The sequence below is a fragment of the Pezoporus occidentalis genome, unplaced genomic scaffold (genome assembly GCF_034315485.1).
Source record: "Pezoporus occidentalis ecotype Australia unplaced genomic scaffold, CSIRO_AGI_Poc_V1 ctg56, whole genome shotgun sequence".
Lineage (NCBI taxonomy): Eukaryota > Metazoa > Chordata > Aves > Psittaciformes > Psittacidae > Pezoporus > Pezoporus occidentalis.
This window is the reverse complement of record NW_026915899.1, coordinates 1,885,737-1,898,001: the sequence shown is the minus strand read 5'-3', so window position 1 is coordinate 1,898,001 and position 12,265 is coordinate 1,885,737. Positions and strand designations below refer to the sequence as shown.

At 40.7% G+C, this 12,265-nt stretch overlaps 1 protein-coding gene across 1 annotated transcript in view; it reads right to left on the bottom strand.

The window, feature by feature from the left end:
* Nucleotides 1-5,348: 5,348 nt before the first annotated feature.
* The window catches only part of LOC134173869 (sucrase-isomaltase, intestinal-like), a 59,077-nt gene continuing 52,160 nt past the window's right edge, over nucleotides 5,349-12,265 (bottom strand). The window contains exons 22-23 of the mRNA XM_062638325.1: nucleotides 8,497-8,655; nucleotides 5,349-5,594 (exon numbers count right to left, since the gene is read on the bottom strand). Of these exons, the coding sequence (XP_062494309.1) occupies nucleotides 5,535-5,594; nucleotides 8,497-8,655 (219 nt within the window). The 3' untranslated portion in view covers nucleotides 5,349-5,534. The remainder of the gene's footprint in view (nucleotides 5,595-8,496; nucleotides 8,656-12,265) is intronic.

Genomic DNA, 12,265 nt, shown 5'->3' with positions numbered 1-12,265 from the left:
ATCCTTTTCTAGCTTCTAAGCCTCTATGATCACGAGACAGATTAAGAAGTAATGAAATGCTGCATAGTGTGTGCACTATATTATTTTCTTCCGTGTGTTACTAAAAAATCTGTTTCTTTTCTGCCATAAAGTACAGAATTTGCAGCTGCTTGATCTAAAAACACATCAGTATTAAGGAAGTGTTCTTCTGTCTTTACCAACTTGGCAATGGCTCATAACATTTTTCACTTCAGACTTTGCCCATGGAAGGAAAAAGAGAGGAACATTGCTTGTATCTTCAAAATTATTGTGCAAAGTTTTATATATATGAACATATGCATATATATAGATTCAGTAATTGCTGTGCTTTTTATCTTGGCTTTCTCAGATTTATTCTCCAGAAAGCATAATCAGGTGTGAAAAAAACACCCTTTCAAAGAGCAGAGAGCAGGGTTGCTTTCCTTTTTGCTTGCTCTAAATTTCTATTGAAATTTCTGTATTTTATCTGGGCTTAAAATTTGATTTTTAAACTAGAAGTTGAGAGACTTTTTATGCATGATTGGAAAACTACCACGATATCATGGTCTACCAAAGCAGAATTACAAATCTGTGATCTGGACTCTTGATATAGAGGGAAAATATCCCCAAATGGTGTTATTACTTCTTGGAGAAGGCATCAGGAGCAACATTTAAAGGAAGAGAACCTATAATAAATGCTTGGAGCAATGTAGAGATATCCCAGCTGCTCCAGCCAATAAGCCGGCTTCAGCTGGAGCTCGGCTCAGATGCCTCTATACAAATGCCCATAGCATGGGGAACAAACAAGAGGAATTAGAGATGTGTGCACGTCTACGGGGGTATGATATAATAGGCATCACAGAAACATGGTGGGATGGCTCCTATGACTGGAGTGTTGGAATGGAAGGTTAGAGGCTCTTTAGAAAAGACAGGCCTGGCAGGTGGGGAGGGGGAATTGCCCTTTATGTTACGGATAGGCTGGAGAGTATGGAACTCTGTCTGGGGACAGGTGAGCAGTCAACAGATTGTTTGTGGGTCAGGGTTAAAGGAAACATAGCTATGGGAGACATCACTGTGGGGATCTGTTACAGACCGCCTGATCAAAGAGAACCTGTGGATGAAGCACTCCATAGACAGATAGGAAAAGCCTCACGCTCGCAGGCCCTTGTTCTCATGGGTGACTTCAACCACCCTGACATCTGTTGGAATGACGGTACGGCCCGGCACAAGCAATCCAGGAGGTTCCTCGATTGTGTAGAAGACAACTTCCTTCTGCAAGTAATAGAGGAGCCGACAAGGAGAGGTGCCGTGCTTGACCTCGTGCTCACCAACAGGGAAGGGCTCGTTGGAAATGTGATGCTCCAGGGCAGCCTTGGATGCAGCGATCATGAGATGCTCGAATTTGAGATCCTCAGGACAGTGAGAAGAGTGTGCAGCAAGCTCACTGCCCTGGACTTCAGGAGAGCAGACTTTGGCCTCTTCAGGAAACTGCTTTGGAAGGTTCCATGGGATACAGCCCTAGAGGGCAGGGGGGCCCAAGACTGTTGGTTGATATTCAAGGATCACCTGCTACAAGCTCAGGAGTGTTGCATCCCAACCAGAAGGAAGTGCAGCAGGAGGGCCAGGAGACCTCCTTGGATGGATAAGGAGCTCCTGAGGAAAATTCAATTGAAAAAGAGGCTTATAATAAGTGGAAGCAAAGACAGGCGGCATGGGAAGAGTACAGGGATGTTGTCCAGGAAGCTAGGGGCCAGGTTAGGAAAGCTAAGGCCCAGTTAGAATTAAACTTAGCTAGAGGTATTAAAGATAACAGGAAGGGATTCTACAGGTACATAGCAAATAAAAAACAGACTAGGGAGAATGTAGGCCCCCTCAGGAAGCTCTCGGGAGAACTGGCTACACAGGATTTGGAGAAGGCTGAGGTTCTGAATGACTTCTTTGCCTCGGTCTTCACTGCCAAAGGCTCTGACCACACCACCCAAGTCTTGGAAGGCAGATGCAGGGACTGTGAGAATGAAGACCTTGGGCCCACTGTAGGAGAGGAACTGGTTCGAGACCACCTTAAAAATCTGAACATGCACATGGGACCTGATGAGATCCGTCAGCGGGTCCTGAAGGAGCTGAGTCCCTCCTCAGCATCCTTGTAGGCCCCCTTCAGATACTGGAAGGCTATGAGGTCTCCACGCAGCCTTCTCTTCTCCAGGCTGAACAGCCCCAACTTCCTCAGCCTGTCTTCATACGGGAGGTGCTCCAGTCCCCTGATCATCCTCGTGGGCTTCCTCTGGACTTGTTCCAACAGTTCCATGTCCTTTTTATGTTGAGGACACCAAACTTACTAAAACCCCAATTATATCAATGACATTTTGTATCTTTGTAGCTATGTGGAGGCCTCCAAAAATACCGACTTGTCACAGAAATCTAAATATGTTTTGCAAAAAAACCCACAAAACACCCCTTTCATTATTTATAATAGCAAACCCAAGAGGGACTGCTGTGATCAGTTGGTATCACACGGGCTAGGGATACAGTTCCAAAGAGCAAGAACATATCTTCAAGAAAAGCATTCACTTCTCATTTAAAAATATCAACTTCAGGAAGTTTCACCACAGCTCTTGACAAGTTATCAGCCTTTGAATTTGTCTAGTTTCATTAACAGACACTGAATCTTACCTGTGCTAGTTTAAAGAGATTCTGCCACTGTATTTCTCTGCCATAGTTATACTGAGACTGTCATGGGACTGGGCCTACTCTTGGCCATTAGAGACGGGTTCAGCTCCTTTGTCCTCTCACTGGAACATGTGTTTTCCTAGTCCTTTTCTTTGTAGCAAGCTTATTTTTTTCAGTATATTCCACAAATTTCTGACAGCAGAATGGAACAGTATTCCAGCAAGAAGGTACCAGTGTATCAAAAAATATGAATTATAACATCTTTGCCTTTAATTGCCTGCATACCTGTAGTTGCTCTACCTTCTTGTTGATTAAATCTTTCACTGGGAACTCATGCCCAGGTGATTGTCCAATAAGATCCTAGTTTCAACTTGCTCTAGCAGTCTCACATCTTCTTTTATCCGTTCTTTGTTCCAAGACATACAATAATACATTTGGCCATACCAAAAGATAGGGCTCATGTCCAGCTTACTGAGCATGGCAGAACCCTCTGTGCATGTTCTTTTCATCTAATTTGTGCTACTTACCTCAGAGTGACTGATATGGGCTACACCATCTTTTCATGTTATGCAAAACCAGCATGAGCATTTCACAAGAACGCGCAGCAGGATCCTTTGAGATTAAACCTAAAATCACCCATTTTAAATGAAAAAAAGAATCAAAGTGTATATGAAGTAGCATGGAGAATGTTTACTTTTTCTTTCTCTGCAGAAGTGAAGCCTAATGGCATATTTTTAGTGGTCAGTGTACACAGGGTAGTGATTTTTCTGTGTTCCCTTTATGGCTTTGTAAGGCAGGAACCTAAAATTAATGGGGTTTTGAAATGCAAAGTTAGACTTTTCCCTTTACATTTCAACTCCTCCAGGTTCTGAAGGACTCAGCTGGTGGGTTTTATGGCTAACAAAGGCAAGCTGGAGAAAGCAGCTGACTATGGACACAGCCTGAGAAGTTCTCTCTTGAGGATCTCTATCTCCAATAAATTTAATCCATGACAACAGCTGGGGAAGTTCATGTTTAATCTAATCTAATCTTAAAAGACAGTAAAATATTTGGCTGTAGATTCTTGGATGCAGCTCATATCACTTGTAACACACGTTCTGTATTTTTGTTGAAGTTTTCATCCTTTTCTCAAAAACAGAAAAAAAGAAATTGTGGTGGTGGGACGAGATCTTCAAAAAAGGGTAAAGGGTCTAAAATTACACATACAGTTCAGAGATGGATATGCTCAGAGAGGATAAATAACCAGATACACACACATATAAACTCCATTTTTCTTTGATGTCCCTAGTACAAATGCCAAGCAAGGGCTGTCTTGCTTACTTTTATGCAGTAGACATGTGAAATCAGAGCCCAAGGCAGACATGTTACTGACTAGTGATTTCCTGTTGTGTTCACTGAAGCTACAAGGAGCAAGATAACAAGGAAGGAACAACATCCAGGTTGTAATACAAGCCTGAACAGCATATTGATTCCAGTACTAGGGTATTTTTCTGCTCTCATTTTATTAAACTATATATGAAATTGCTAGGTTAGTCACTGATTTCACATAAAACCAGTGAGCACTGCCTGGCTCCACAAGGTTATCGAGCCAAGGGCTCTTTATGAAGGCGATATCTCCCCTGCTGTCCAGCCACATCTGTGCCCTGACTTCCACACCAGTCTCCTCTTTTGCCATTTGTCAGAAAAATTTACCACCTCCCTTCTCATCTCCCACTCCCACTTTTACCCACCCTGGGAGGTGGATTGGAGACAAACCCTCTGCACCAAAAATCTCATCCCTTTCCCCAGACAAACCAAACCATCACATCCCCCCACTCCCAGTCAGGGAGGTTAGAAACTTGTTTTCTCTGACCCAGTGCTCAGACTTATCTCTCTTTGCTCTTTTGCCTTGGTGAGGAGCTAACATACTCACTTCGGGGGAAAACTGAGAGCAGGTACCACTTTGTTGCCATCTAACACGCTACTCTAACTCTGGGAACAGTCTCCAGAAAGAATGAGATTCTTGAAAGCAATCCCACATGTTTTCAACAAATTCTCTCTATGATCATTGGATCCCAAGCCATGGCCAGGCTGTGTTCATTACAGTTCAGGAGCGTGGGAAAGGAGACAAAACCGAGTGATCTCATCAGTTGTAGATTTTGTAGTCTGGTACTATTCCCTGATTTGTATCAGCTCTTTACAGATCTCATTCAATATCATATTAATATTTATAACAGTATGTTAATATTTATCATATATATGTATTATATATTGTCTTTATGGCTCCTTATGTATTATATTATTAAAATAACAGTGACTCCTGAGAGCCATTTCCGTAGGCTGGAGCTTCTTATGTTCTTGGGAGATCATTCTGCAGCCAGAAATAGCTGAGATAGATCTAGGTATCCCCAAGCTTTGATTAGCTGTGTTTCCCACGCATTCATTCTCCTGACAGACACACATTGCCTCCCTCAGAACAGGGCTATATGAATTAAGCTGACTCTCTGGTTGTGCCTTATTTTTTTGCCACCATAGTTTTGAAAAGAGCCCCACAACCCTAGAAAACCCAGTGTATGCTATCCAGAATATGGACCTATTCAGTGTATTTCCAAATATTATCTCTATCTGCAGTGAGAGAGAACTTTCAGGATGATTTCTTCTATGCTATTTTGAACACACATCAGTTTATGTTAATACTCATTAGCTACTATTGAAAGTTTTATTTGAAGAACAGTGATTTACATACAGCTCCTACATAGGAAAAGATCAGTCACCAGGTGCACAAGTAATGTCTCAATGGCTAAATATGTTTTTTTACATTAAAATCAAAGTAAGATCAATATTTGAGAGCCAAGGACGCTAAAGGACATAATCAGTGTTTTCTGGCCGTTCTAGTAAATCACGAGGTTGAGTTCCTGAGTAAGTGGGGCAGAAATCCATAAAGTGAGTTTCTGTGAAAGAAAAAGACACAAAAATAATGAACAACCTTATGTTAACTTAAAAAAGGACCAGCTCAAAACAGAGAATAAGAAAGAGAAACTTGATCTTAGACCTTCATGATTCCCTTCACCTCTGCCGCTAGGCAAAACTGACGTGGTGGCAGGATGCATCTTTCTACTGCTGTATCTAATTCAACATCTTTTTAGAAATTCAGGAATAGTTTAAAATTAATTAATAACATGAATTAAATATGAAATTATAAATACAATACCTGTCCTTCTCTCTCTCTTTTCAATGTTGAATTTGATCTATTTTATGATACCTGCATAATTTCAATTTTCAGTACTTTACCAGTTTTAGTTTTAGGTTTCAGAATTAATAATCTCTTAAAATACATGATATCCGTTGACATCTCTTAGCTATTTCTTTGCCCACCCATAAATTCATGTTAACATCACTCTAACAGTCTACGCTTAGGTCACTTCTTCAAGGTATGTAATATTTTCATCTTTTATCAGAAACACTTCTTTACCTCTACTTGGTAAGTAGGAATTCCACTTCTTGAATAATTTGCCTTTTATTCAAATAGAGGGCTGGATTCAGACAAAAATACTGAAACCCCATCCAAACACTAACCCAAATGCACCAGGCATCCAGAAAGGCCACTCCAGACTGCACTACTGCACAGACATTGGGAACTATGGACACTGGGCATCTCCCTGTGCTTCCCAGCAGAAGATGCATGTGGGAGTAAAAGGAGAACCTTCCTATGCCTGGGTCACTTTGTTGTCAGCCCAAGCCTGGTCAACAGAGCTGCCTTTCCAACATCCCAGCTGCTACTGAAATACAATTCCTGTGGCTCTCCGATTACTCCGGGAGTGGGGGAGGTAGATAAGAGACTCCTAATAATAGGAAGATTCTGCAATATTACAAATGTCAGATCAGAGTAGCGCTGCATGAATCAGAGAGAAAGAAGTGGCTTCTTACTAAGCAAACTGCTTCTATTTATATACAAATAACTGTGGCTCAATTATGCACTTAAGCACTGCTTTTAGGCAAATACGCTTTCTGCAAAGGAAAATATGGTAGATATTACTTTCTACTCTATCCCTTCAAACAGTACAGTCTTTGTGCTTGTTAAACTATTATACAGTATGTAATCTCATTAAGCCCATGAGAAAGCTGCAAATTTGCCCTTTAGATTTTGTTGTTTTTTTAATTACATGGACTGTAAGTTTTTGAGATCTAAACCCAAGCTGCTAGTACTTTTTTTTAATAGAGAATCAGACATGAGAGGATTATAGGTAATGGCATTACAATATCTGTACAGAGAAGGTGGGAGAGGTTTGACTGAATTGTGAAAGGAATACATTTAGCTGGTTTAAATAATTTAATTTTTGTGCAGTTTTGGACTTGCCTTTCTAGAGCCACTTGGGGTTGTTTTGCTGCTATTTGAAGTAGTTCTTAAGTCACTGAGATAGATTGTCTTTTGCACTTAAGTAAAATTTTAAATGATACTTCTGTGACAAGCATTTTAGTCTTTTCTAATCATCTTTTTATGTGATGCTGTTAGTATGCAGTTATCTTCTGCATATCTGTGATTGGTGCCTTTAAGCACATCTCAGTGGAGTGTTTTCTTTACCCTGCCACATTTACATTGCTTCGACTTGCTTAAAGGCAGTTTGCCAGTTAAACAATTTCTTCCCTTGAGGCAATACTGATTACACTCATTTATGACATCGCCTCTGAAAGTGAGGTTTTTTACGATTCTCCAAGGCAGAAATTTATTATCAGCAATTTTATTCCTTTACAGATTCCTTCAATAAAACAAATGTTAGAACCAGGTGCATATAACAGGGATCAACACTTTGGTTACAAATAAACTGCAATCATTGAGCCGAGTGGGTAGAGTAACATATGATGTGACATCCATTGCTTGTTGCTTCAGCTGTCATTGATTGAACAATTGAGTTACTGGCATCTTACACTGTTAGTACTGGGAGCTCGCTAGGTGCAGGTTAGTGCTGGGAAATAATGATCACATCTCACACAAAGTGTGCATGACCCACTTCAGCTTGGTTGCTGGTGACAGATATGGGACAAGTGACCAGAGCAAAGCAAGTTTACTTTGTGTTGCTCCTTTTGTTTGCATTCCGTGAAAGGAAACTAGAACCACGGAGGCAGTTGCAGCTGTTTATTAGGGTTGTTCAGTCTGTCCTCTGCCTGCCCCCTCTGGGCTGTCTCCTTGTTGGTGCTAGAGGAGCACTGCACAAACAAGTCATGCATTTTGACCTGGGACACTGATGTTGGATACTTTAACATGCTCAAGCTTTAACTGTTGTCTCACTGTAGTGATAATTTCCTTAGGAACACAAAGGTACAGCAGAGATTTTCCTCCTCTGAACATAGGGAGACACTCATTGGATCCAGCTATGCTATAATCATTTTTGGACACTAAGTAATGGTGAGAAAAGATGTCCACCACTTCTTTTCAGCAGCAGATAAACAGCTTTGACAAGTTACTTATTTATCAGAATAGAAATAATGCCCATGAAACTGCTAACATTCCTCCCAGTTTATGGAGCTGTATCTTCTTTTCAAGCATCATGCAAGCAGCAGACATCAAGTAAAAGAGACTTGTGCAATAGCACAAGTATGTGTATTACAATACAAGTATGTGTATTACATTGTTCAGTAGTATGTGTAATAGCAAAATAGCAAAGACCAAAGTTTCCTGAAATATTTCTTGCTTTTGCTTTCTCCCTCAATTCCCTCCCTAAAACTCAGACTGCTGTATCAAGAAATGGTGTCTGGTTATATTTAGAGATGTAAAGGGATGTGGATGAGAAACTGCTACTGTTATTCACTGACTTTTGTCTAAGGTTTTTCATAACTGCTCAATGCAGCTCTTACCCCACTCAGCTCATAAGAGGAAGCATATCCACGGATGGCTCTTCCATTGAGAGCAACAACGTAAGGTCTCCGTTTCAGGCCAAGGATTGTAATTCTTTTGAACTCCAGAGAGTCAGCCCCTCTGTATCCATTTTTAAGTATTTCTGTCGTCAGGTGTCCCTGGAAAAAGCCACAGAGAAAATTTCAGGACCACAACAGCTCTTTAGAGGTGACTCACTGCATTCTGTTCCATCTTTGTCAATGAACATACAGAATCTCTTCCAATGCAGTCATCAGTGACTGAGATTGTAAAGGAAAAACAAGTCACATTAATTTTCACATCAGAAACGTCATACATGATTCTAAACTAACAAAGTAAGAAATAAAATAGCATTTACAGCATTCATTTGCAGTCATCTTGGACATGTTTTTCTACTTGTAATCAATGCAAATTTGGTTCTTGTACCCATTCACAGAGTACAGTGGCATATGCAAAGCCAAAACCCAGATAGGGAGATTCAACAGGTGACCTTAAGGCAGATTTAATTAACATCTACGACTGCTTTAAGATGCTAGCATCTTCTACAAAGATCAGCTGCTAGATATTTTGTCCCTATTTTATGTCCTACATCTCCACAGCTCCTGTTAAGAAATCTTATGTATATTCAGCTTTAAGGATGCTGAAGAAACACTGTGTGCCCACAGAGCTTTGTTTGTTGTACTTCTTATCTACTATATATCCCATATTTAGGGATGTACCAGGAGGACATACAAAGTCATTAAACAAATTCATTTGGATCACCAGTGACAGTAATTTCCCATACAAGCAGTGAAGAGGAATCATTGCATTTGTTATGTCATCAAAGTTGTTAAAGAAATAAAGATGAATTACACTGCTCAGGAAATGATGAATTGCTATGCAATCATGACTTTTTAAAAATATGCCAAGGAGAAACCCATGATGAAACCTTTTGCATAAATTAGCTTATGTTATTTCAATGGTGCATAGTGAAGGGGAGCAAAAGCTGGATTGCAGTATTTGTAACTTAGGGCTGTGCTTAGACTGCTCATTGCAGGTATTCACTCTAAAAATTAGTGCTAATTCCAAGTACACTGTCTTAAACTGCCTACATAAGGGGTTATAGAGCAAATGGCGAGAGGCCTCTAAAAGCTTCTGGTGAATTTTTTAGGGTGCTTCTATGTGATGTCTTCTTCTCATTGGAAGAGTCCTACCATAGAGGGAGAATCAGTAGAGAGACGCCACCTCCCTGTGGTGATTTATTGCTGTCTCAGGTGTGGCTAAGCAGGAGAGCTAACTCAAGATGGCCACATAGACCCAGTAAGCTCAGTATGATGCTGAACTCAGTGAGTACAACTGTATTAATAAATAAGGTTGCACTCAAGCTCTGAGGCCCTGAGCCAGGACTGCAGTAGACACCACTGTCCTTCAGACCAAGGTCTGGAACTGAAGGTCTTGGGGAACCAGGGAGGTGGTGGTCAAGGGGAATGGGTGACACCCTCCTCCCCAAGTGTCTCATAGTAAAAGCAATTGCCTGGGAAGGTTCCGAGTTCTTAGCAGAGGGAGGGGTCTTACAGTTATTAATCAAAGCACCATAAATGCAAAGAAAAAGGAAGTCCTGGATCCAAGACCAGAAGACTTCCTCCTGCACTTCTGAGCAGCAGAATCATAGCTTTTCTTTCCTACTGTCTTGCTCTAGTCCTATGAACTTCATCTTACCCCTGCCCCATTTTGCCCCTGAAAACTGGACCAGTTTTAGGAGGAACTTGTTTTGGGCTATTTAGTTACCTAGTGGCTAGTGTATTCTTTTAAAAGCTCACATTTCCTTGATCAAGCAAGTCTTCTTGTCACCATCCCTTTAGTGTGGTCTGGCCTCACTTGGTACAGTCTGAGCGTATCTATCTTATCTGCCACCTCTGGGCTGGAGGCAGAGTTCACTGCTTTCCCTGCTCATCCCTGAAGTACAGCAGATCTTATGCATCTAGGTGATGTATTTTTCTATGCTCTAGGATTAATATATGGGGCACATTGACTTGGGGCACTTTGACTTATGTCACTTAGCCATTATGCATGATGAGAAGGAGGTGTCAAGTGAATTAAAATACCAGCCTCAGAGAAACAGTACCAGAGAGCAGGCAGCTTGAATTGTTCTCTGAGCCTTAAATGCCTGCACTAGTCTTGGATTCTTCTTTCTACTTCTGGGTTGCTTAAATGAAAATATAATTGAGAGGATCTAATCCTGCAGCCGTTACTTGCATTTACTCTGTTCTGGGTTCAGAGCAAATTCTGTGATGTCCGACGTTACCAGTAAATCTCTTAGGGAGCAAACCATGGCTATTCTCCTAAAACTAGGTGTGATTATTCATCCACAGTTTTTAAGAATATAGAAATGTGCCACAAATACCAAGACTTTCATATATTTCTCATACCTTTACAATTTGCAATTTGAGATAGATTGTTTTTTTCATAAACACATAATAAAAAATTGACATTAGAGATTACTGGAATGCAGATAGGGACTTCAGTCATGGATTTACAGGCAGAAGTCAAATATGAGCAGTGAGAAATGGAACTGCCAGTGAATCAACAATCTAATTTACACAGATCAGTATTTAATATAAAACTGGATATTGTTTTTCTGTAGCCTTCCTAGAATAAATTACTATACACAGACTACAGAAAGCCAAAGTTATTTTTCTTCATTTTTTGCTATTGAAATACCCTTTTTTGAAGAAGAATTGTTTTTTTCTTGGTAAATCAAGAAGAAAACAAATTAAAAATTAAATTTAAAGTCTAGATATATGATACTAGTTCCAGGAAAATGTCTCACAAATACACAAGACTACATAATAAAACCCATCATCTTACCCTGGCTTTCTCTTGCTCCTTGAAGACATAAGTTCTAAGAGCAGTATCACAATAGGGGTTAACATGATTTTATTCTTTTGATTATTTTTTTTTTCTGTAAACTACTTTAGAGGTTTTAGGAATACACAGCTTGAAAACCATACATGTAGGTTGGAAAACACCTTTAAGATCATTGAGTCCAACCGTTAACAAATCACTGCCAAGTCCAGCACTAAACCATATTGCTAAGTAAGTACCACATCTACCCTTCTTTTAAATACCTCCAGGGATGGTGACCGACCCACTTCCCTGGGCAGCTTGTGCCAGTGCTTGACAACCCTTTCAGTGAAGAAACTATTCCTAATATGCAACCTAAACTTCCCCTGGTGCAACCAGAGAACATTTCACCTTATCCTATCACTTGCTCCTTTTAAGAAGAGACCAACTCCACCTCACCACAGTCTCCTTTCAGCCAGTCGTAGAGAGCAATAAGGTCCCGATGAGCCTTCTTTTCTCTGGACTAAACAACCCCAGTTCCCTCAAGCTGTTCCTCATCACACTTGTGTTTCAGACCCTTCACCAGCTTCGCTGCTGTTCTTTGGGCCTGCTCCAGCACCTCAATGTCTGTCCTGTAGTGAGCGGCTCAGAACTGAACACAGGGTTCAAGGTGCGGCCTCACCAGTGCCCAGTACAGGGGGATGATCACTGCCCTGGTCCTGTTGGCCACACTATTGGCCTTCTTGGCCGACTGGGCACAAGCTGACTCATGTTCAGCCAGCTCTCTACCATTCCACAGTCTACATACAATAACCTATTTCTTACCAAATGCTACAACTGTAGACAAAATATGAGGTGTATACATTATTGAAGTAGATTAAGGTTTTTTGCAATAGCTCCCACAAATTACTCTCATACACTTAATGA